Genomic DNA, 17,578 nt, shown 5'->3' on the forward strand with positions numbered 1-17,578 from the left:
GTCTACAGGAGAAAAGACTAGAGGGAGACGTGAGATCATCACTGGGTGGTGGAACTACAGAGAACGTTCTCCTCTTTATACTTGGCAAATTGTTTACAATGAGATGCGTGGCTTTTAGACTGTCAGCTTCCAAGGGCCCTGCAGTCCCTGCGAAGTGTGGGGACGTGGGAATGGCTACCGAGCGGGTAGCCAGGATGTGCCTATCCTGCCAGCCCCCTCCTCTCCCTCGTGTTGCCCAGTCCCGGGACCACCCCAGGGCCTGACACAGTAAAGCGCTCGGTCAGCCAGTGCCATTATGGTCAGGCTCAGCCTCCTGCCCTCTCCAGGAGACAGGCGGCCATGGCGGGTACTGGCTCCACTGGGTCCGCGACAGGCTGAGGGCATCGAGGGGCAGACCCTGGCTCCAGGCTACAGGGGAAGCACAGGCAGAGGGGCCTCAGGTTCTCCAGGGCTGCACCTCGTGACCCAGTGCAGCTGACCACACTGGTTTCCCAGCTCAGAGGCTCCCCAGGCTCGAGCCAGTGGCCCCACACTGTCACGTGACAGCCTCTGCCCGTGGGCGTCAGAGGTTGGAGGCACGCACCTTGTTGAAGTCCTCGGCTGTCGCCCTCATCTCCTTCCAGGTCTTGTTCAGCAGCTGGATGCAGATCCCAAAGAGCTCCTCGAAGGCGCGGTCGTGGGTGAAGAACATTGGGTGGTAGTCGTTGCGGCCCTCATTGGCTGCGGAGCAGGAGAAGCGGGGCGGGTGAGGCGGGGCGCTCGCGGGCACCCGCGTCCCAGGAAAAGAAGCAGAGCAAAGCCAGGGTGCCTGAAAAGCGTGGGGCGGGCCCGCCTCTACTTCCTCAGCTTTCTTCTGCCGGCCTGGCTCTGCCCTCTCTCCGGCTCGTCTCCTGACTCACGGGGGCGAACCAGCAGAGGCGCGGCTCCTGAACATGTCAAATGACCCGCTCCAACCAAGCAGCAGCCAGGAGTCCCATACACAAGGATGAGACGGCTCACCAAGCACAGTAGTCGCCCAGTCCCACCGACCCCCAGCTTTGTAACCTCGAGTCCCCCAGGCTCCGGCTTACAGAGTGGCTGAAGGAAGAGGCGGGTGGCGGGGACTTACGCAGTTCCCCAACCTGCAGGATCTCACAGAGCATTTTGGTGAGCTCGATGGCGCTGCGGCCGAAGGGGCACTCGTGCTTGTCTTCCCGGCTGCTGTTCTCCAGGACGATCTGTGGGGGCGGGTGGCGGCAGGGGGTTAGGGAGACGAGCGATGTGGCAGCAGGGCGGAGCCCACTGTCCCTGAGCCGTTACCCGGATATAGGTGTCCTGATGGACTTTCGCCAAGTACAGCATGTTGTCCAAGGCCAGCATTCCAGGAGGAGTCTGGGTAAAGTCCATCGCTGGGTTGATATGGTTCTGGGAAAATATAGGAACCGGATTTGAGACTTGGTAGCCACCTGTGTGCAGTGCCACCTGAGGGGATGGCCTACTGCCCTCACCCTGCCACTGGCTCTCGTGTTCCCTCCTCCCTGCCCGCCGTCTCTGAGAGCCTGGGAGCTCCTGACTCTGGATGGTGCTGACTCACTCTGGCCCCCCCAGCGCCCCGCATACTGTACGCTGAGTGGGTAGGTGCACACTCAGTGTTCAACTGAATTAACACCATCCTCCAGTGTGTCCTCTCACAAGATGCCCACTTCTGCTTTTCAAAGCACCTCGCTCTCTTTCGGGAGAGGTCTTCTCTTTACCCACGCGACTGACCTCCTGAGCCCTCCAACATACGGATTTGTTCTACAGGGCCAAATGCTACAGGGAAATGTGTGACCTCCCAGCACCAAGGGCAACCAGGTGGCAGGGCCCCTCTAGCTTCTTAGTGTCATCTATTCCAGGGCCACCACGATGCAGGGGGCAGTTCTCGGGGCTCTGTGTGGGTGTGTCCCCTGACCTCCTGTCAGGGTAGCAGGCCTTCCAAGGTCCGTACTTTGGGGAACTTACAGTAAATCCCAGCATTTTGTAGTCCTTGGTATACATGGCTTTGCGCTTCTCAGTCCCACTCCCGGGGACACTGGTAGGGTCAGACTCGGCATCAAATGCAATTCTTCTCAGTTCAAATATAATGTCCCTTTGAGCCTGAGAAGTGAAACAGACAGCCAGGGGGCAAATCAGCTAGCCCAGGGAACAAGGAAGAGAGTGAGCAGGTTGGGCTTTCCTGGGCGGGACGCTGGGCCTGATCAGTCTCCAAGAAGGCATCACCCCCGCCTTCCTAAGACAGAGGTGGGCTTGGCCCAGAGAGTCATGCAGCGGGAAGAGACGGCACACAGGCAGAGCCAGGTTTCCCAGGGCAACACAGACCCTTTCTGCAGACACAATCAGGCATGCTCTCTGGTGCACAGCAGGTGCCCTGTGTGCAGCCTAATGGTGGAATGCACCACATCAAATAGCATAGGACTTAAGCCAGGAGCAGTCTGTCCCAAGGAGCACCTACCTGGTCATTGGGGTCCATCTTGGTCATCATCCTTTCTTCCAGAAGGTTAAAGGTCAGGACTTGCAGGACGTAGAGCTGATGGGCCATCTCAGTTTTGATTGGGCGGTTCCCTCGAATCACATGCTGGAAAAAGCAAAGGCAGGGGGCAGAGGGCTGAGTGGGGTTTTCTTCTGCTGAAGACTTACATCCATGCTGGTAAAAAAGAGGGAACAGGGTTTCCCTCTCACACACGCAACTTGGGAGGCTTCATGTTCTAGAAGGGATAGAGCATGAAAGGGCTCAATTCAGGCTGAGATGATTCACTGCAGGCCCCAAGGGCACAGTCCCTTTCTCCACACTCCCCTGGGCAGGGGAAGTGGAACCAAGGGAGGGGCTATGTCCGGTCACGCCAAAGATGAGGAAGGCTACCCACTACGATTAGGATCCCGGGCTCAGTGCTGGACCCTCCTCCAGGCGGGCACTCAATCCAAGACATCAGACAGTGTGTGAGGAGGACTCCGCTCTGTCCTCCCTTAGAAAAATACAATGTCGTAGATGGTCTCATCAAGTAGAGGCTTTAGGAAAGGCCATTTTCTTGAAATGGTGTAGAGACACCTACACAATGGAGGGCACTTCATGCTCCCTGTCCAGCCCCCATGCTCCCCCACCACGGTCACCACAGGCTCTCCTTCTCACTCTGCATGTGCTCCCCTCCCTGCGTCCCCTACGTTCGATCCCACCCCCTCTTGCATGCCCCCCACCACGCCCTCTCAGTTCTTACCTCCATCCCTCTGATGCCCACTCCACTTCAGGCTTCCTCCTTCCCTCACGCCTCCCCTCTGTCCTTTCCCCACACACTAGCTCTCTGCGTCCCTTGGGTTGATCAATGCCTGGGGATGTTCTTGCCTCCTACTGTCCTGCTCTCACTCCCACAATGGCTGCACTTCCTGGCTTGTTCCCTTGTATTTTTCTTTTTTTAAAAAAGATTATTTATTTAATTATTTGACAGAGATCACACGTAGGCAGAGAGGCAGGCAGAGGAGGAAGCAGGCTCACTGCTGAGCAGAGAGCCTGATGATCCCATGACCCTGGGATCATGACCTGAGCCCAAGGCAGAGGCTTTAACCCACTGAGTCACCCAGGCGCCCCTCCCTGTATTTCTTGCTTTTTCTCTGTCTTACCCTCCACCTTGAATCGTTCTTGGGTCTCTTCTCACCCAAATGAGACTCCTGCCCACTCTGCCACACACACTCCCTCCATGTCCTTCATGTTCTCTCACGCAGTCAACTCTATGCCTCCGGAGCTGTGCTATCTGATATGGTGGCCCTTCGGCATATGTTAGAATTCACTGAAGTCAAAAATTCAGGTCTTTGGTCACACTAGCTACATTTTAAGCTCAACAGGTATATGTGGCCAGTGACTCCCACCCAATGATAGAGTAGATACAAAATATTTCCACTGTCACAGAAAGTTCTATCAGACAGTCCCGCTCTACAGCTCCGTAACGCTAGTTTGCTCTGGCTCGAGATCAATGTCTTTAGACCTGCGCAGTCCGATTTGGTAGCCACCAGCCACAGGTGGCTGTCGAACACCTGAAACGTGGCTAGTCCAAACTAAGATGTGCTGCAAATGTAAAACGGATGCCAGATCTCAGAGCCTTAGCATGAAACAAAGAAAATACAAAATATGTCATAACCCATTTTTTCCTATTGATTACGCACTGAAATTACAGTATATGGGATAGAGTGAGTTAAAGTAAATATATCATTGAAATTGGTTTCCCGTATTCCTTTTTTACAGTTGCTACTCTAACATTTAAAATGAAGGACGTGGCTCGTGCTGTATTTCCACTTGCCAGTGCTGTTCTAGCCCTCCTCGCCCTGACATCTGACTCCAGAGTGTTCTTCATTTCTGTAGATCTGAACAGCTTAATGGCAGCCACAAGCCACGGTGAGTATTTTAACTGAAATATTAAAAAATTACAAACTTAGCTCCCCCGTCACACTACACACATTTCACGTGCTCGGCAGCCCCACGTGGCCGGCGGGCACCATGCCGGACAACACCTCTGTACTGCAGAAGGTTCCAAAGGCAGCGCTGCTCCTAAGTGTTCACCAGTGCGAGCTTAGGCCCTCCTCCTCCTCCTCCTGGCAGCTGTCTGCGGCTCTCGGCTCTCGGCTCTGGGCAGGTGCTAGTCTCCAGCCCAGGCCGACTGCTCTGCTCCTCCTCCCCCTACCTTAGCAAGTTACCCCACCTCCAGCCTCTCACTGCGGGGTCTCCTCAGCGCCCCCCCCCACACCTCCTCTTCTCTCCCTCTGAGCCTTCCTCCCTTCCTCTCCATAATTCATCAAACCACTCTGAGAAGAGGTTAAAGTTAATGTGATATGGTTTTCGTTCACCTGAATCCCGCTTTCTCAAACTTAAGAGATGTCACAGCGGGGAGGTAACCACTCTGCCAACAACGGCTTCTAGGAGTGCAGCCCGTCGGAGAACTCATCGTTCCAGAGCTCTCATCTCAAGTCTTATTTGACTGCTAAGTAATTCAAGGCCTAGACTCCGTGGCCTCACCTCGTGAACTCCCAGGACTTCAGTGAGCAAACATTAACCATTTCATAGCAGACTATCTAAGTCATGAGTCCTGACCCATAGATTCTTCTATGGTAGAATCTTCGCTTGTTCCCAGGTATGTCCAGAAATGAGCTGAACTAATCCCACTGACGTACATATTAAGCCTCGAAGTTCATTACATTTCCCTCAGAAGTGTACCCTCCCTCCCATGCATGCGGAGCATGGCGCCTAAGAGGGCTGTTCAGGAATCTGGACAGGCACCTGCTGGACCTCTGCGCTCCCCATCCCTCATGGGAGATGGCCGGGGCGTCTGCCCATGGCCCTCCTGCCCACGGCCCTCCTGCCCACAGCCCTCCTGCCTGGCTGGTGGTGGGGCTCTGACCAGGGAAACGGCCAGCGGGCAGGAGCTGGTTCTGCAAGGTGAAGAGGTGGGCTGTGTTTGTTCAAGACAGCCTGTTGCTTGGCTTTGCAAGTGCCCAGAGCTCACTTCTTGAATGCTACCACCTCTGTCTCCCGTTCACAGTAAGAGGCCTGCTGATGTGAGCAGGGCGCTTACCAAGGGCCAGGCACCCCGCTAAGCTCTGTATACCTAAGAGCTTGGTCGGGCCTCACATCCAGATGAGCAAATCAAAGCAAATCGAAGTTAAGTGAATTGCTCAAGATCAAAGATTGGTTAATGGCAGAGTGGAGGCTGGGGACTCTGAAGTTCGTGCTCAGAATTCTCAAGCCTTTCACACCTGACTTCTCATTTCTCATTTGACTCCTTTCACTGGGGCCTCCTGGTTTTCCCTTGGTTTTGACAACGGATAAAAGAGCCCCCCTTTCACCCAGATCCCCAGCTCTCTTCTCCAGCTCTCACCCTTCCCCTCCCCCCCGCTCACAGCCCCGCGTGGGGACAGGGAGTCAGCCCCCTTCCCAGATGCTTCCCTCCTCGCCACCTCTCCCTCTACTTTCCTCCCTCATACACCCCCAGGAAACACACACACCTGCTAGTAGGAGGTTTCTAAATGCCAGCCTGGTTATGTCACCCGCCTGACGACAGCCCCACCACTGCGCCTGGGAGAGAGACTAAGGCCCTACCTGACCTGGGCTTCGATGCTCTCCGGCCTCCAGCCCCTGCACACGTCTGCTACTTGAGCCACCCTCTGTGTGGTCACACGCTCCTTCTAGGTCTGCTTTGGAAGCCTCTGCCTCACCAGCCATCTTTCCTCTAGAGGTTCCCTGACAGCAGCCCCTCCTCCTGAAATCCTCCCCCAACCCTGAAGCTGGATGGAACCACAGACCCCACGGTGCTCTGGCGCCATCGCATGGGACCGGAAGATCTTTGAGAGCAAACACACCTTCTGCTCGTGCCCCCATGCAACTCAGTTCTGATCACTGTTAGCGGAACGGATTACTTTCCTCTTTGGGGCCAATTTTAACACGTTCCTTCCGGATAAAAACTGCCGGAGCTGCAGGGCCATAAATAGACAGCTGGCTGGCCTCTACCTCCTCAGAGGCTCTGCGAGTCCTGGCAGGACGGCCTCCTAGAGACAGCTCTGTTTACAGAAGATTACAGGAAAAAGCTTCCTGCTTAACAAGGGTTTATTAGCACCTATCTATCCACTCAACAGTAATCTCAGTAATAACAATACAACCACAGTAACAGTAGCAGTTGGTATCACCAGTAACAAGTAACAAAACACAGTTTGCTCTGGGAACTTACGTTCAGGATAATGGAACGAAGGTGCTTCTGTGCAAAGGCATTGGCCATATCCTGTTGAGAAAAACAAGCCAATGTAAGGCAAGGTGGCAGGCCCCCAGCTGCGACAACTGTCAAGTGAAAAGTGGAATCACGGTTCTCTGGGGCTTTTTCTCTAAAACTTTTTCTCCTTTCAAATAAAAAGTGGGCGAATGGAAAAAAAACAACAACAACCACCCATGGACCATCAAACATATTCTACACTCTGAAAACCTCCCGCACGCTTTTTTTCTGGGAGGGCAAACTGACTCAAATAGGACGTTCCCTCCCCCGTGGCACAGTCAACCACACCATCTTCCACGAGGAACAGAGACCGCTTCAGGACGAGACACTCGAGTCACAAGGATGCCGGGCAACAGGCAATGGACAATGCGCACGGGGCACAGAGCAGCGAGATGGGTCCCATGCACCGTTCCAGACAGACACCCACCCCAGAGGCTGGAAGGGTCTCTTCCAACCGGCCGACAGGGCTGAGGCCCCAGCGGCCCCTCCGGGCCCCCCAGCGCCACACGGGCTAGCGGGGCTGGGCACAGGGGCTCCTGCCACAGTAAGTAGCCGTGATTCACTTTTGACCGGTTTGGAGAACAGCACATTAGTGCTTTGGGGTAATTTCTCATAATAGGGGCATCGTTTTTACTGTATTTCTTTCAGATTCTGACAGTAACCGCTTTATTTATTTGGCACACACAGGAAATAAAGGATCCCGCATAAAGCAGCCTTCCAGGGAGCCGAGCTTCAAGGGTCCTTTTAGGACCTTGTTTTGGCTGTTCTTACACAAATTCTCTAAAAACGGATGATACAGACACTTCATGATTTTTGAAGGGATGACAAGTATTACAACCTCAACACTGCCGAGGGCTCGGCTTCACCAGAAGATCGGGGCCCTCAGACACTTGGATGGCCCGAGGAGCTCCAAAACGTGTGGCCATTTTCCCTCAACAAAATGGTCCCAAAGGTTCCTGTGCCTTTAATCTTTGTGACAGCTTTTCATAATTCTTCTGTCTCCTCCTTCCAATCTCGGCCATCACTTCTTACCACGTTAATTAGTATGACTTCACTTTCTAAACTGCTGCCTTAATTTAATTTTATGGGTAATTCTAAATCAATGGGCCTGAGGGAGCTGTCACACCTCTCCCACGGAGCAGTTTCTGTGAGCACACTCATTTTTCTCAGAGCTAAAAGGCCTTTCCCTCTCCCTTCTACGTCTCTACTTATATCCCCAATGGCTGACACTGCCAGGAACATTAAGTTTTACTTTGCATCTCCTGAGCACACACGCTGGCGGGCAGAGGAGGAAGGTGGCCTAGAAACTTCTTTGGTAGCCATAGGAGGTCGGCTTGAGATTAAACCTTGCTGCGGACAACTCACAAAGTGGGTAATTGACATTGGCCTACTGCTAGAATGTGATGGCCTTAGACTAGAAGCTTCCCTGGGGTGCTGGGGGAAGCGTTCATCTTTCTTCATAGCCTCATAAAGCCGACCTCTACAGCTCCCTCTAAGAAACAAGCATGCAAATTCCCTCCTGACAACTGTCTAAACTTCTTCAAATTCCAACGGCCCAATATGTACCCAAAGCAACACGGATTTATCTTTACTCTCTGCCATACCAAGCTGGAAGGTGATGCATCTGTGTTATCAGCTGGGTGAAAGTCTCAGGCTGTTTCAGAATCTGACCTCCCCGGCTGAACCACGAACTTATGTAAAGGCAGGTTACAAAGGAAACACTGGGCAGCATCCCCTGGGGGAGGCACCCCCTTAATCCTGCATGTAACGCTAGTCTCCAGCACATTCCCTGAATGTTCTGACCAATGACTTTTACAGCACGCAACCTTTCCCTGGGTCTTGGGAGTTCCGTGAACCCCTCGATCAGAACAAGAGGGTCTCGCCCAGCTCTGACCTCCCCACCAGGAAGAGAGCTGGGGCCCTTTCCACACGGCGGCGCTACTTACAGTGACAGGCAGGTCTAGAGGGTTAAGGTGCTTGTCCTGCCGGCAGAAAGCAAAAAGCACAGAAAGAAGCAGATGGAAGAATGAGCTTTCAGCTTACATTCAAAACAGGACTACGAAGGGAGAGATTAACAGAACAAAGCCATCCAAGAAAGACAAGGACACACAGAACCATAGATGCTCCTGGTCCTCCCATGGGAAGCCACCAAAAGCTTGGTTCATGATCCCACCCGAATTTCAACTTCCAGAGACCATGCTATGGACAGAGAATTTAATAGTCTTTCTTCTGTATGCCACTTGGGCTTTTTTTTTTTTTTTTAGCCAGAGATATCTGGAGTGTCAGAGTTGGAAGAGCCCTTAGAGATAATTTATTCTGACCTTTTCATTTATAGAAAGAGAAATAGAGACCCGAGAGGTTAAAACACCTGCCCAGGCCGGAAATGCAGTCAGTCTCTGGGCCCCGGGCTCAGGTCAGTGCTTGTTCCCTGGCCCAGCCAATCCTTGGTTTCCTCAATCATAAAACAGGGAGCTTGTTTTTCCTCATGACGCCCCTGGGAAGTACACAGGGCACAGTCTGCTGCTCCCCTATCACAGAGGAGGACCCTGGGCCTCTGAGCAGCAGAGCTCGGTACATCACGTCGCACGGCTAAAGGGCCGGGGAAGAAAGCAGCTTTGAATCTGGGCCTGAGGGTCTTTACACATGAAAACTTCATGCCAAGATCTCATTTGTCCCGGTTTCCTTGGACTGGATGGTGATGTCTAGAGGGCCTCCTCTCCCTTCTCGATCCTCTATCCTGGGTCTGCAATGAAGACCAGCCTGGGCTTGTTGTATATGAGGTCTTCTTGGAAGACCGCCACCCTGGCTTGTTTACCTGTTGTCGGAGGCTCTTTCGGCTATAATGACAAAGTTGGCTGCCACACAGGCCCTAAGCCCTCAGAGCAAAAAATATTTACTCTCAGGCCCTTGGGAGGAAAAAGTCTGCAGGCCCTGCTCTGACCTGAGACCCGGGCCTCGCTTAGCAAGGCTGCTCCGAGGGCCCCTGCCACAGAGGGAGGAGAGGAAGGACTCTTAGGGAAATGGCTGCGCATCTGCTGTCTGCACAACGAAGGGCGGATGGGAGACAATTCTTCTCCTGGAAGAGCCCAGATGAAAAGCTTGAAAAGGCAGCCACAGACCTGTCGCTTGTCCTCAGGAGCCTTCAGGAAAAGCGCGTTAATCAGTGCAATGGCGTAGGTCTGAATCTCCTGGTTGGAGCTGTGCCAGTGGAGAAAGAAGGCAGAGGGAGATTAGAAGACTGACCAGCGAGAGGACACGCGGGTGCATTTGCAACGGTCGCTCAGACGGTAATCAAATAATCATCCAGGGTGATATCTCAGAAGCCTTAAAAATGGGCATACTCTGCAACCCGGCAACTCTACTAATACGGTAATCAGAGAGCTGCGCAAGATGTACTGGCAAAGCATTTCATTCAAGTACTGTCAAAAAAAAGAAAAAGAAAGAACAGTAAATAATTCAAATGCCCACATTCGCAACTCTGTTTATCACGTTACAGGACTAAGTTGTCACTGAAAATCACGTTGTAGAGTAAAGGTTCTTCACCCGGGGTTCAGGATGGGTTTGGAGTGTCTGTAAACCCAAGAAATGGTGCAGAAATTATTCCACGCAGTTGGTTGACTGTGTTATTTTCTCCAAGAAAGTGAGAGTCTATAACTGTTACTGGATTTTCAAAGGCATATGGGATGCAAAAAAGATGTAGAACTACCCTTTTAGAAGAGTCTTTACCATGGGGAAATGTTCAAGGGCTATTACTCTGTAAAAAAGTCAAGGTACACAGAGTATACAGAGTAAGCTCTCGATTCTGTTAAAAATATACAAGGAGAAAACGGCTAGCAGGGCGAGTCAGTTTAATGTGAACAGTGGTTCTGTCTGGAGGTGGGGAAGTGGGCAAAGGATTTATTCTTTGTGCTTTTCTGTATTTTCAGAGTCTTCAACTACAAACTTACTTCATTTTAAAACAGATTTGCTAGAACTGTTCTCTGGAATCTTATAATCCTGGCCCTTGGCAAGATGTTTCCACCTGCCACGCTGGGGGTACACTCGGGGCAGGGGTGGGGCTCTCTTTTTAGATAGGCCGGCAGACCTCCGAGTCAGGTGCGGGGCATCCTGGAGGTCTCATGGAAGGAACTCGGTGTCCCAGCCCGAACAGCAGAGAACATAATGTCTAGTAACAGCTACAGGCTGAAAATAGTCATGGACCGAACCCTAAAAAATGCCATGCTCCTCTATTACCCTTGGGGAACACAACTGGGTCATTCCTGATTCAGAAACGAAGAAACTGAGGGGTAAGTCTGACGTCAGGAAAATCGGAACTCTCCGTCTGGAGTTTATGATGTTCCCTTCACTTCAAACAACATTTTTGGCTTTGGGGTATGAAAACAGAGACTAAAGAATTCCTTAGAAGTGACCAGGAAGATATCTGAACTGCAAATGATGCTTTCTTTTTATTTGGATTATTTGTGGGGTGGAGGGTAAAGCTGGGAGCAGAGCTGAGTCAGGCCAGGGCTGCTATAAACAGGCAATACTGGGGTTGGCATCTGTCCACGTCCAAAATGCTAAAAGGGAACAAGAGTCAGAAAGGAGTCAATGCTTTGTTTGGGGGAGTCCAGCCCCCTTAAATTGTTTAGAGGGGTTAAAGTGAAGTGAAAGAAATGGAGAGGAAAGGAACAGTGCTCCAAAGGGTTCATCTGTCTTCTGGTTTTACTGCTTTTAAAACATTTTAGGATGTGATAAACTCTTAGGGTTTTTTTTTTATTTACTTTTATTCATATTTATTTATCCATTTTTAAGTAGGCTCCACACTGCATGTGGAGCCCAATGCATGGCTTGAACTCACGACCCTGATATCAAGGCCTGAGCTGAGATCAAGAGTCAGAGGCTTAACCGACTGAGCCACCCAAGCGCCCTTGTGTTAAACTCCTTAGAAAACAAACAAAAGCAAACCACTCCTGAATTGAATACCTCACCTATGCTGGCCATCAGGCAAGATCTTTTATCTCCTTTGATCCTCAAAAGTCCGAGTGGTGGGGAGAACTAACCCCAGTCTAGAGAGGAGGAAACCGAGACCAGGCGAGACCAGGTAAGTTGTTGCAGGCAGAGACCTGGTCAGAGTATAGGAGAGCCGGGATCTGACTGGAAGCCTGAACTCCTGCTCAGTGTGATATTTTTTGCTACCCCCCACGGCATACCATTCGTTTGCTAAATGTTCATTCCACAAACACTAACTGACTTCTATTAAATCAAAGCAGGGAACCCAAAAAGAATTGGTCCTTTTTCCTAGAGAGTTCAAAATTTAAAGTGGGAGACAGGTAACAAAAATAGAGAATTTTATATCATTATCATAGGTAAAGAGAGACTATTTGGCCCAGAGAGGAGAGAGAGCATCTGATTCTGTCTGGCGCGCGGCGGGACAGGAGGCTGGAGCACTTGGCTTCATCCTGAGGGACGAGGAGCACCACGGAGGGTTTTAGCAGGAGCATGCCATGATCAGGCCCCAACACTAGGAGCGTCCCGACAGCAGTGTGGACATGCTGATGCTGAGTGACCGGGCGGACCGGCAGCTTGGAACATAAGCCACGGAGGAGGGCTGGGAGACAGCCAGAGGACGAGAGGCGCGAGGGGAGGCTGCGGCGGGATCTCTTACTCACACCTGGAGGTGAGAGATGAGCTGTCCCACGGTGATCTCCTCTGCGATTTTCTGGTACAGACTCTGGCTATTCAAGACCATGCTCTCCAGGATGGCCAGGGACCTCTGAAGGATGGACACGTCCACCATGGGCTGGCTCACGTACCCTGCAATCTACAGTAAGCGAGGGCCAGGTCAGTCAGAAAGCCTGGGGCTCAAAGTCTTGGAATCTAATAACTCCCCATTATTCTCAACCCCCATGATATTGTTCCTGATACATGGTCCTTTCATTTTTGCCTAAATATCTCCAGCATCAGGAAGTTCCCAATGTCCCAAGCCAATGGCAGATGTGACTCTAGGTCAGTGGATACATGACTCTTCGTTTTTAGTCCAGTTTTGAGAACTGACACCGCCCCTTCCGGCAGAAGAAAGGAGGGCCGAAGGAGAAGTATCCCCCTCCACCTGCTGAGCTCGATCTGACAATCCAAACAGGCTGCTTTGCAGCTCTGTCAACAGAAGGCAGACTTAGAAATCTAAGGCGAACAAAATGAACATGCAGAACCAGAGAAGGGAGTGCTCGGGGAGCAGGTCAGAAGACTCCAGGCGGCTCCTGGCGGCCCGGCTGGTGTCATCCCAAGTCCACTGACAATCCCATCTCACTGTGGCCACATTCAGTTCTGAGAGCCCGGCCCCATCTTCTCAGAGCAGGCCTCAGAGAACAGTGAAGGAACCGTTTCAGGAGCTCTAGGAAGACCCGAGCGTGAGGATGAAAAATTGGGCCTTGGGGACAGAAAGCCGACCCTCAGAATGGCTGTGTTGCCTGCACCTGTCCCTAAACTGACAGGACAACCAGCCACAGAGGGAGGAGAGGACGATGGAATGCTGGAGGCCTCACCTGCTTAATGAAGGTGATTGAAACCATGTCCCAGGAGACAATGCCGTGGTCCATGAGCTCTAAGAAGGCAGTCAAGGTGAATGCCAGCATCTCACTATAGCTGGGACATAAGCAAACACACACAAAAATCACACAAAGATTCGGAGCCAGGGAACACAGGTGTGACAGTGGCCACGATGGGGATGGATTTCAGCGTGAGTGTCAGGGACGGTCAGCGCAGCTGTGAGTAGCCACCTGTGTGCACACCTGGCCAGGTGTGCAGCAGATTCTGTCCAGGCATCTGTCTCTGGGAAAAAAGAGCTGCCAGAGGACTGGCTTTCATTCCCTGTACCACCTCATCCCGGGGAGCACAATCACTCACCTGTTTCCAAAACCAAAAAAAAGTATCAGACCTTTATCAACTCCAATACTTGGCAGGGCACCCAAAGGAGCTTACAGCCCATGTTCAACACCAAGAGGCAGTAAAGCTTAGGTACAAACTTCAGACAGGGGCTCAATTCCTGTTCAACTATTTACTAACTGTGCAAATTTTATCCTTTTAAACTTCAAATTCCTCCTTGGTAAAACTGAGTCAATCTCACAGCGTTAAGATCATAATGGGCAAGGTGACAATGTGTGCAAACCCCTGGCTGCAATGCTGACAGCGTTCTGAAGCCTTCTCTCCTGTGTCCCCCTCTCTCTACACACCACCCTTTACACAGCTCTATAGTGCTCTAGATTCAACAAACCCTATTCCCGTTGGCAAGGCAGGATCGGACCTGTTAACAACAATCTTTGTGACAGTATTACAATGTAAGCAGCACCCCCATTTTAAAGAGGAGGAAACCAAGGCCAGTCCAGTCATGTACCGCCTCCATCCCACGCCCCCAGAGACGGCTGAAGTCTCTGAGGGCCACTGAAAGCTTCAGGATGTCCACGCTGCTGCAAAATCTGAGACTTAAAAGGAACACCCAAGATTAGGTGCTTGGTTTGGCTGAAAATTTCAAGAGCTGGTCCATCAGCTGGAAAGATTTCCAACGCCCTCTGTGTGCTGGCTGAGAGGGACAGAAAGCCAGCACAGGCCTAGACAGCTAACGAAACGTGTTCATTCACGGCTGGCCATGGGCACAGAGTGCCACTACACTCATCTCGGCACTGGATATGATAGAGAAGTCTGTGGCCTATTGCAAAGTTCTGGAGCTCGTTTTCCCTGTGAAAATGGGTGGTAGGGAGAAGGCCTGCGTGTGTGTGTGTGCGTGTGTGTGGGGGGGGGCGGGAGCAGGGAGATGACGGGAAAGGGAGGAAGCAGGGGTGGAGATTAAGTACAGACAGATGCCTGTTCTGGTCAATTCTGGACAGTCTGCTCACTAGCCATTTTCCATAAATTAACAGATCTGTCATGATCTACCTTCTCGCTTCCTGACTTCTGTACCCCATGATTTTACTACTGCTTGGATCTGTGAAGACCACCTAGAGTACGAGATTCAGGACCACAACAAGCAAATCCCTCAGTGCAGAGCCCAGTACTTGGCACACTGCTCTGTACACAGAAGGTGCTCAATAAATTCAAGTGACTCGGTGGAGAGGAGAAAAGGATGCCCCGCGGACTGAAGTCAGTCTCTGAAACCCCCCAAGAAGAGCTCAGTTATACTCACTGGGACAAGAGCTTGGTTCCGCTTTCCACAAGCCGTGTCAGCACAATGATGCCATCCATGTTGATGAACTCAGTGGCAAAGGTCACATCAGCAGAGAGCTTGGCCAGCTCCTTCATGGCATCTAGCCGGGTCTCCATGTTGGACGACTGGGTCCTCTCCATCAGCTGGCGTGCAGCCCGGGACTACGAGAGCAGGAACAAGATGTATGCCTTCTGCTCCTTGCAGCAGGTTACTGCTCTGTGAGTAGCTCATAAAGGTTTTTCTGTGGACATCCAAGCCTGAGGCAGAACTAGTTGTTCACGCTGTCTAGGAGTTGCTTAATAAATGCTTATTGGATCAATCAGGGAATTACCAGTATGCCAAGACCAATCTGAACCTATGTAGATCCTTTCTGTAGCACTCTGGTCTATGGATTACAGAAACTTCCCACTGAAGGACCAGGGAGAAGATTGTCTACCACCTCCGGCAAGTCACAGGGACACGGATATTGGCTCAACAGAGGGGAGTTTTCTATTACTGTAAGCCATCAGACAGCAGACCAGGTTGTCCCTTGATGTAATGAGTTCTCAGGCCCTAAAAGCAATCAAGGAGAATCTGGACAACCAGCTGTCAAAGATGCTACACAAGGGATTCTTGCATTGGGTGGAGGACTTAATCTGATGACCAGCTTTAAAGTCCCTTTCAATCTCAAAATGTGATAAGCCTGACAAGTTGTTTTTTTTTTTTTTTTTTTTTTTTTTTTAAAAACTTTCTCTGAAAGCCTGTATCATTGTCCCTTAAAATGACAGTCCTGGGGAAATTTTAAGAATACCGCAGGGCTGGAAGCTTTCAAAATAGCTTTTTCAAAGTGATGGCTGGTGACCAAGCCTTCTCCCAGCACATGAACTTTCCCCAGAAAAATGCTTGCTTCCTTGCTGCAAGCTCTAGCCACAAGCCTTCCCGAGCGTCTGCTGGCCCTTCCTCCTGCTGGACTTCCTAGCTTTACAGTCAAGGCCCCCGCAAGTGACTGACCTGCAATTTGTCACTCTCTTATTTTTTGTCTGTTAATTAATATTCTCAGCTGGAATGGAAGAGCCTTGAGAGCAAAATGCTCCCGCGGTCTTTATTTTTTCTTCCAGAGCTCAGCAAGTGGCTGCAGCCTGGTTCCTGCTGCTGACCGAGGAGTCAGATCTGGTCACCTCTCTCTCCCCTCTGCCTCTCCTCTTTTATTATCACAGAGATGGGCCTACAGCAGCCGCGGCTCTGGATGACACAGAAATCCTCCAGACTCCCGCGGTGGAGAATACGCACACCGCGAGAAAAGGTCACTGGATAGAACCATTTGAAGAGCACTGGTCTGCATCACACTTGGAAACTTCCACCTCCAAATGTTAATTTTCCTCCTGAGACAGCAGTTCTGGGCTGCCGCCTTCTGCTCTGGAGAGATGTACTCCTGGGAAAGTCAACTGCTCAGCGCAGGAGGTCTGGAAAATGCTTCAGCACGTCCACGAGAGCAGCTCCCAAATGGTTATATTAAGCTAGCAGATATTAAGCTAGCAGAGTTGATTGGCCAGTGGGGCGGGGGGTGGAGTGGTGGGGTGGGATTGGGAGTCAGCAGGGGTTGGGTGGGTGGGTAATGAAGTCCTTAGGGTGAGAAAGATTCCGGAGAAGGGGGAAAGCAGGACTCACTGGTGAGAATACAGGCCAGGAGTCAGACAGCCCCCGGTTCGAGAGACAGTTCAGCCATGTTTTTATCGTGTGACAAGAGGCTAGTCACGTAACCTGAGTCTCAGTTTGCTCATCTGCAATACGGGGCTATCACGAGTACCCATCTCTTTGGGTATCTGTCAAGATAAGAGGATATGCTGCATGCGAAGCAATCACTCGGTGTTCTGGAACTATTAGCTGTTACTACCGCACACCCCCTGCTGCTCAAAGGGACTGGTCTCTTGCCTCGCCAAGAAAACAGGTGCCATCACAGCCTTAATTTTCTGGCAGCCCTTCTACACGTAAGTCCTCCTTAGGGACCGAGCGGTCAAAAATCCCTCCACCCGGGCTTTGGGTTCCCCCTGTCCTGACCCAGTGAGGTCCTGTTCCATTAATCACCCCCTTTCCTGCACCATCAACCTTCCTCTCTTTCACCTTAACTTCTTTTCAAAGACACAAAAGAAACTGCAACAGAAGTTAGCAGCTCTGAAGGGTCAGAGGAGGTGGGGAACTGAGTAGATGAGGCATGGGAGAGGGAGGGAGACCTGCCACTTTATCTTTGTCAAACTTTTTGATTTTTGCAACCCAGGAATGTTTTACCTCTGTTTAAAAAGCATTATCTTTTTGGCTCCACATCCCCGAGTTCCTGCCTTCTGCTGTCTACTTCCTTTTATAACCAAGCTTCCTGATAGTGCGGTGAAGTGGGGACCTCACTTTGCCACCGCTGTAGCCCGGCTGTCACTCATCACCCCACCAGAACTGTCTTCACAGAGGTCACCCGGGACCATGGACTTCCTGGGTCAGTGAACAACGTTTCTGCTCTCGGTCGACTCGATCTCTGCTTGCTGCAGGCCGCGCCTTCCTCTAACTTGACAGTCCCTGCCCACTCCCTCTCGGGTCTCCTGGTTTTCTCTCTGCCTTTCTAGTCGCTTTCTTAGTTACCCTTCAAGAGCTCCGGCAGGAATCAGGGAGTCGC

General features: G+C 51.5%; 1 protein-coding gene across 2 annotated transcripts in view; it reads right to left on the bottom strand.

Annotated features, from left to right (window-relative positions):
* ELMO2 (engulfment and cell motility 2) overlaps positions 1-17,578 on the bottom strand; it is a 38,656-nt gene that overhangs the window by 7,447 nt on the left and 13,631 nt on the right. The window contains exons 6-15 of one of the 2 annotated variants that reach the window (XM_082744767.1): positions 14,917-15,098; positions 13,283-13,382; positions 12,410-12,561; positions 9,881-9,959; positions 6,723-6,773; positions 2,471-2,593; positions 1,981-2,115; positions 1,300-1,404; positions 1,109-1,217; positions 584-720 (exon numbers count right to left, since the gene is read on the bottom strand). In XM_082744767.1, coding sequence (XP_082600893.1) covers positions 584-720; positions 1,109-1,217; positions 1,300-1,404; positions 1,981-2,115; positions 2,471-2,593; positions 6,723-6,773; positions 9,881-9,959; positions 12,410-12,561; positions 13,283-13,382; positions 14,917-15,098 — 1,173 coding nt within the window. Of the gene's footprint in view, positions 1-583; positions 721-1,108; positions 1,218-1,299; positions 1,405-1,980; positions 2,116-2,470; positions 2,594-6,722; positions 6,774-8,707; positions 8,731-9,880; positions 9,960-12,409; positions 12,562-13,282; positions 13,383-14,916; positions 15,099-17,578 lie in introns of those variants that run through there. The other variant, XM_082744768.1, reaches the window with a different exon arrangement.

Source organism: Mustela nivalis (genome assembly GCF_964662115.1).
Source record: "Mustela nivalis genome assembly, chromosome: 8".
Taxonomy (NCBI): Eukaryota; Metazoa; Chordata; class Mammalia; order Carnivora; family Mustelidae; genus Mustela; species Mustela nivalis.